We start from the raw sequence: 7,462 nt of genomic DNA on the forward strand, positions 1-7,462 counted from the left end.
CAACGTGAATAACACAGGTCAAATTAATTATAACATGTCTTTTTCAATCATAATTGAGTCGCTCTTTTTAATTGTACCACATTGAGTTCACTCTATAATTTCTTCTATCTAACACTCAAATATTCATTCACTGCTTGAAAATTTTTATGTCGGTTCGGTTAGAACCACGTCATCATAATTTCTAGGTCAGAATCACATTCATGTTTTATATAGTCCAAGTTGGGAGAACTTATTTGGAATTATCTCATTGTTTTCACACTGTTTAGGTATTTCAAAGAATTTATAAATTATTTTTCCGCTTACGTTTGCTTGATTGCTGTGAAAACAACGTATAACATGCAGATTAAACGGGAATAAGATAATTTAATTTAATTTTCTCTATAATTATAGAAACAACTTGTATACAAGTATTTATATGATAAATATTAGATCAATACACTCAATCAAGTTGATAAACCCTTTTACCACAGTCATATCCTATACTGTGTTCGGCCAAGGTTTGGTTGAATTCAAATTACAGTCCACAGTATTGGAAACAATGGGCTTAAAGCCCAATTTTAGGGTGTTGTTCCTCCATCACCACCACTTCTCCTTCAATCTCCCAACCTTCTCAAAAAAAAAAATAATTATAAAAATAATTTTTTTTACTTTTAGTCCTATTTATTTACTTTAAATTTTTAAATATTATCTTTTTATCGATTTTTACTTTTCACTCAGCCTCACCTTTCAACTGTCATTATCTTTCTTTTCAGATTCCCATCCCCCAACTTTATCACATCTGTCAGAATCATTAAAAACGCGCCCAAACCCCTCTGAACAGACGCCAAGTGTCAAGCAACGAGGATCCGAAAATCAGATAGTGGAAGGCAGGTGTCGGCAGATGAGCGGACGTTCGTTTTAAGCAAAACTGAGTTTTTGGAAAGTTTACGTCACACTCTCTGCATGCATCTTTTTCTCCAAAACTCTGAGTTTCTCAAATTCTCCTCCTTCTCTCTAAAATCTCTCCCTTCTCTCTACCAAAACTCACCATTTCTTTTTTCTGATCACTGTTTAGGTACTGTAGAAGCACTTCCGGCGTCCAGAGCTTCAGATTGAACCGAACGGTTTCGGGTTCTGAACTGGTAAGTTCTTCTTCTCGTTAATCATTCGTTATCTGGTACATGCACACCAAGTTCTGGTTGCATGATGTCGTCTTGTCTGATTCATTGTTGGTTTTCTATTGTTTGGTTTAGTTTGAAGAATTTTTGAACGTGAGGGTAAAAGAAATTGTAGTCAGGCAAGCCTTAATTCTGCCTTTAGGACGTTCGTTCACGCTCAGAGGTAAGGGAAGCTTATCTAATTTAATTGTATTTTCGTTTGTACGTTCGTTGATAATGAATGCATGTTGTTGAGTGGTTGAATGTATATAAAGTATGAATGCTGATATGCTTGTTTATATAGAATATGATTATTTACTATGATATGGATTGTATGGAGTATGAAAATTGATTATGATGTGAATTTATGAAGTTATGAAATTATGTATTAAGACATGAGTTGAAGATAAATGAGTCCTGGATATGAAATTTCCTATGATAGTGTACGTTCGTCATTGAACGGTCATTGACCGTTCGGTAATACTAGTAACCTTGGTTAAAATTGGATCCTTTCATTTGGAAAGAATCCTAGTTGAGGACGAGTGTCTTAGTGTGGAAATACTATGCTTGAGCGTTCAGCCAAGTGTAGTTGTATCTGAGTATTCTGTGATAAACTTAAATTTTGTAAATATATGTATTTGTATATTTTAGTTATTCTGAAACACTATTCGAATAGTATCTTATTACATTTATTAATCTTTCTATTATAAGTTTAGTAATGTTCGGTCTTACACCAATCGCTCGTACTATTTTCTTTTATAATATATTTCGGTGAAAATAACGTTCGTCCAACTTCAATAGAGTTTTCTCTTTGTTGTGCTCAGTCATTGACTAGCATTCAGTTTTCGTGATGCTAAACTTAAATAAGCTAATTTTTCGTAAGCGTTCGGGTCCTTACGGTGAATCCTTCTAAGTATTATTCTCTGAATGTCTTGAAGTGTCTACACCCATTGATTCCAACTTAGAGCCTTAGTACTTGACACGGTCCTTTTCGGTGTTCGGTTGGAACTCTCAAGGGTCAGTTCATCTAATTGGCTCACTTTTCAAATAACGTTCGTTCTAGTCGTTCCTATTATATATTAACGTTCATTCTAGTCGTTCCTGTTATATATGATTATACTCGGTTTCTTTTTCAAACCGATAGTAATCCCCTTAGTCTTATTCTATTCTGGAACTAGAGACCTCTCTGTCTCGTTCCAAGTGTTCGTCCTCGTTCAGAGTGAGGATTGAACGTTCGGTATCTGGTGTCCTTGAAAATCTTTAAACAAAGATGAAATTGAAATGATTGATAATGAAAGATGAAACTAAAATGATTGATAATGAAAGATGAAGAGAATATGATATGAATGAAAGGTGTTGGAATTATGAACGAGCGTTCCGGGGAGGAACGACTCGTGAATGAATATTGGAATTTATAAATTATGAATGTGGTTATGCTAAGCTGGCGATTCATCCTGATGTTCCGTGAGTATTCGTCCTCACGTAGATGAGGGTAGGCCATGTGTGGGAACGACAGGAGGTCCTAGTCCTTAGGGGTACTTTGGATAGATAGGACTAACCTCGAGTGGCAGTTGATGAGAACATTCCAGTTACTACATCACCTAGGTGCACGAACGTCGTAGCTACACAGATTTCATACAGTCCGGACAATCAGTCTAGTATTAAGCTTTATATGAAACGTATGACGAAATATATCTTGTGTGTATGATTTTGTGAAAATGTATGTTTATACATGAATTAAATTACATAAGTTTACCCTGTGTTCTTGTCTTGTCGTGTTTTGTATGTTCGTCTTGTCATTGCAATGATCATCCGTGTGGATGTGAGCAGAAGGAGACGAGTTGTTGGAAGATGCGCTAGAAGAAGAGAACCTGGTCGAGGTAGAAGTGAAAACCGAAGAGTAGGACGTTCGGTCAGTAGTCTAGTTATTGTAACTTTTTGTTAAATATGACCGTTCGGTAGTTTATTTTGTAAACCGTTCGGTCAGGTTTGCTTATCCTATATAGTTTATGGTAACTCTTTTTGTAAGGTCGTTCGGTCATAAGCGTATGTTCGGCTTTTAGTGTAAAGACTGATCTAAATTATTAATTAATGTGATTATTCTATTATATAGTTTTAGACTGTATTTTGGAATGTTACAACATCAGTTTGTTTTAATTACAAAAATATTAATTTAATAAAATTATATATTTCATATAATTAAACTAATAAATAATTTTTTATATAATTATAAAATTATTAAAGAATACAAAAACCATATATAAAAAATAAATATTATACAAAAACATTAAAATAAAAAATTAATTATATATAACTGCAAAATACAAAAAAATATATAAATATAAACTAATAACAATAAAGATCTTCAAAAATACATTTCAAAAATAATACATCAAAACATATAAATTACATTATTAAAATATCTCCAAAATTAATATAAAAAATAAACTAATAAAAATAAACTGGAAAATAAATATGTAACTTTAAACGGATGTGAGCATCTGTCAATGGATGTTGACATCCGCTGAGGGATGCTCACATCCGTTTAAAGATTATACGTTTATTTTTTTAGGGTTTATTACGCACCTTCACGACGAATCTTTCAAGCTCCACCACCGCACACCGATCTTGGCACGGCTGATCAATTGCTTCCACCACCACTTGCAATCTCTCCCTAAGCACACCAGCTAATGAATGTCCACACACTCTAAGACCACAATTCTATCACAATTAAAGAATGAGAGGAAAAAGTGGAACGTGAAAAAGAGGAAGAAGAGTACAATGAAACAATGAGGGGACAGAACGATAAAGAGGAAGAAGAGTTTTCGCTGCATACATGTAAAAGATTGGAGTGGGTAGAGATTAAAAAATATTAACCCAAAATTTTACTAAAGGTAAAATAGGAATGGAAAACTAAAGAGAGGAATAAAACAAGGATGAGGTGGTGGAGGGAGCAAAGGGTGGTGATAAAGGGAGCAACACTCCCAATTTTATTTAAGTTATGGGCCAATCTGGTTATATACGTCTACCTCACATAAAATTCTTGATGCACGTCCTCATATTTTTCTTTATTTTTCCCCTTCTTTTTTTCAATATTCTTTTCAAATTCCAAAACTATCTCTTGCAATTTCAAAAGGTCTTTTAACAAATTTTTTCCATCTTCATATTTTTCTTTATTTTTTTTAACAATTTTTCTTTTACAACTTGATCTGTTTTAAAATGTATAAATCAATAAAATAATGATACATACTCTATTGTCAAAATATTATTAAGAATAGTTATTAACATATATGATATAATTTTTAAGTTCTTTAACTTGTTTCAAAATTCGTTAATAATTTTTTTAATGAATTTTAAAATCTATTAAAAAAATCTTTCAACAATTTTGAAACTTAAGATTTTTCAAACCTAAATGGATTTTTTGTTAACGAATTTTTTAAAATTTTAATAAATTTTGAAATTCGTTTGAATTTTGTTGAATTTTTTTTAAAATTTTAATAAATTTTGAAATCCGTTTTGAATAATGTTATTTTTGGATTTTGAAATTCCATGGGAGAAATCTGTCAGTAACGATCACTTTTACCGCAGTAGTAACATAAATGAAGAGACTAAAAGGAAATATTGGTTTGAATTAAAGGTCCAACAGCATATCTAAGTTTCTTCATTTAAAAATTGAAACAAATGATTTTGATGAATATAAGTGTTTAATGTAACTTCAACAGTTGTGGTTGGTAAGGATAACGCACGCCATTTGGACCATAAATTAATAGAAGGTTCATTTTTCACATGAAAGAGAGTTCTGGAACATTGAATAAGAAATAAATGTCACATTCGCCTTCATAAAAAAACTATAACTCCCACACATGGATTACCTCATCCTGCATTTAAAACTTCAGATTGCGACGAATTCTCATATAAATATTTACAACTCCTTTCCCTTGAAAAAATTAAGTAGAAGGAATGATGTAATGGTGGAGCAGGAGAAACTGTATTGGTATATTTGATCAACAATAACTAAACTCGTTTTAGACTATTAATTACATTAGTACATTTAAATATAATAATATTGAGAAGTAAACAGAGTGATATCACTGCACTGAATTTAAAAAGACACGCCTAGCTAGGTACTTAATTAGATTTAACACATACTCATACTAATACTAATCATAACATATATAAATTAGAAGGACCGAATTGACCTTCTGAAAGAGAGAGCTTCTGTCACATGACAACAACCTGTAGTGTACCTATCTACGTTCTACAATAGCTGTACACATGCTACTACTAGAGACAGCTCCATCATGCGCCGTTCGATTGTCTTCATCACATACCAACATACACAACCTCCAAACTTTTTTAGATCTTTCTCTGCCCAAGCCTCAACTGATCAATAATCGTGTGCGAGCTCGCACAGGCACACTCATGGACCTTCAGTCTCGTGCTGCCGTGCAATGCGAATGCGTGCTGCTGTGTGTGGCCCTGGGCTTCGAAGGAATATTGTTGGGGGTGTGAAAATCAAAAGGGCTTGGGCCAGTACATGAACATGTCCTGCAGCGGCGACATCTGATTATTATTGTTGGTGTTATTGTTATTGCTCGCGAATTGGGTGAAGCCGTTGCTCAGAGTGGTATCCATGTAGAATGGAAACTCCAGGCTCTTCTCCCACTCGTTCCACTTCGGCTCGCTCTGCACCTCGCTGGCGAATTCCGGCGAAACCACCTGCTCTGAGCAGCTCGAGTCCGTGTGTAGCTTCGGGATTGAATCCGACGGATCGAAGTACATGTAGTCAGTCATCGGCGGCGCCGGCGGAAGAACTCCTCCGCTTTTCAGAATCTCCGGCTTCTTCTCTTCGATCTCCGGGGATTCGATTTTCCGGGTCACAACTGGATCACTGCTCGGTTGTAATTTCTCGATCGTGCCCTTCTTGTTGTAGATACGGCACAGCACCCAATCATCCAACTGCAGAATCAGAACCGTGAGATTAATTTTCATTGTTTTTATTTATTAAAATAAATGTAAATTTAATTTATGATGCAGGTGAGAAAGATAAGAAGGGATAATTTCCATAAAGGGAAAGTGATAATTGGGATTGGAGGAAGATTTTTTTTTTCAGGGTTTTGGATGTGATGTTAAGTTTTGGGCCCAAATAAATCAGCCCACACCACATGCGGGTAAGTCTTCAACTAGTGAAGGTTCCGCGTGGTTGTCATCACATGATAAAGGTGGGGGATAACATATTAGGACCATAGATTTTGCATGGTTTCCACCAAAATCCCGGACTTATCCTCGGGAATTATTATTATCATTATCATCCTCAGCTTCATCAAAAGCCAGTGGGACCGTCCAGGGGATAAACTCGTAATTTAATACAATTACTCTTGAACTGGGAAGGGATTATGTAAGTACGGTGCATATACCCTTAGGCTGTTCTTTTTGCGAACGGACCGATCTACATCAGCCAGACGATACTCGTGCATGATCCAATTGCTTTTGTCCCCTTTCGGAGCTTTCCCAGCGTAAAACACCAAAGCTTTCTTGATCCCAACCGCTTTCGGGTGACCAATGGGCTTATCTGCCCCGGTTGCCTTCCAGTAACCGGTTCCCGCCGCCCGATTCGGCCTCGAACCGTTTGGGTACTTCCGGTCCCGTGGTGAAAAGAAGTACCACTCTTTCTCTCCATAAGAAGCCAATCCTGAATATAGAAAAATTGCATTTGAAATTATATAATCAGTTCACTTGAAAATTAAAAAAAAAAAAAAAAAACAAACTGGATTGAAACGAAGAAGATCGCATTAATTACCGGGAAGGTCCCAAGGGTCGTATTTGTAGAGGTCGATTTCGGCGATGATGGGAACGGCGATGGGCTGCGAGGCGCATTTGCGGCAGAGATAGTGCATCACGAGCTCCTCGTCCGTTGGATGGAATCTGAAGCCTGGGGGCAATTGAAGCTCTGATGCCATCTTTGTTGAAAGAAAATTATTTCTCCTCTGAGAGATCTCTGGTTAATTTCTGAAACTAATGAATATTGGTTCTCCCAATATCCCTCTCTACTTCAAGACTAAGACCAACTATGGTGGCGGCGCTTGAAACTTATTACATAAGGGAGAGACGTTTATTTATAGGCGATTTGGGAACACGTGGCGTCAGGAGCCAGCAGTTTCTAGAATACACATGGGCGATAACGTTTAGGCAGTGGGCCTTTGATTTTCCATCCACTTTATTTTTCTACTTTTTATTTTTATTTTTATTCTATTCTATTACATATGACATTTGTCCTATTTAGTTTTTATTTTATTTCTTACCATATGCGTTACGTGTATTCCTCG

General features: G+C 35.6%; 1 protein-coding gene across 1 annotated transcript; it reads right to left on the reverse strand.

The window, feature by feature from the left end:
• Positions 1 to 5,288: 5,288 nt before the first annotated feature.
• Positions 5,289 to 7,243, reverse strand: LOC124847816 (NAC domain-containing protein 2). The gene is made up of 3 exons (XM_047325387.2): positions 6,937 to 7,243; positions 6,554 to 6,828; positions 5,289 to 6,095 (listed from the first exon to the last, which is right to left on the reverse strand). Exons 1-3 carry the CDS (start codon positions 7,094 to 7,096, stop codon positions 5,652 to 5,654), a joined length of 879 nt encoding a protein of 292 aa, XP_047181343.2. The 5' UTR covers positions 7,097 to 7,243; the 3' UTR covers positions 5,289 to 5,651.
• Between the last annotated feature and the right edge of the window lie 219 nt (positions 7,244 to 7,462).

Source organism: Vigna umbellata, chromosome 2, assembly GCF_029865625.1.
Source record: "Vigna umbellata cultivar VRB3 chromosome 2, Vumbellata_1.0, whole genome shotgun sequence".
Lineage (NCBI taxonomy): Eukaryota > Viridiplantae > Streptophyta > Magnoliopsida > Fabales > Fabaceae > Vigna > Vigna umbellata.

Excerpts from the sequence above, each read along its gene's own strand:
- LOC124847816 (XM_047325387.2), bottom strand. The coding sequence starts at position 7,096 with ATGGCATCAGAGCTTCAATTGCCCCCAGGCTTCAGATTCCATCCAACG. Across the intron at positions 6,829-6,936 it reads CGACCCTTGGGACCTTCCCG|GATTGGCTTCTTATGGAGAG; the intron begins GTAATTAATGCG and ends TTCTATATTCAG. Across the intron at positions 6,096-6,553 it reads GCAAAAAGAACAGCCTAAGG|TTGGATGATTGGGTGCTGTG; the intron begins GTATATGCACCG and ends CTGATTCTGCAG.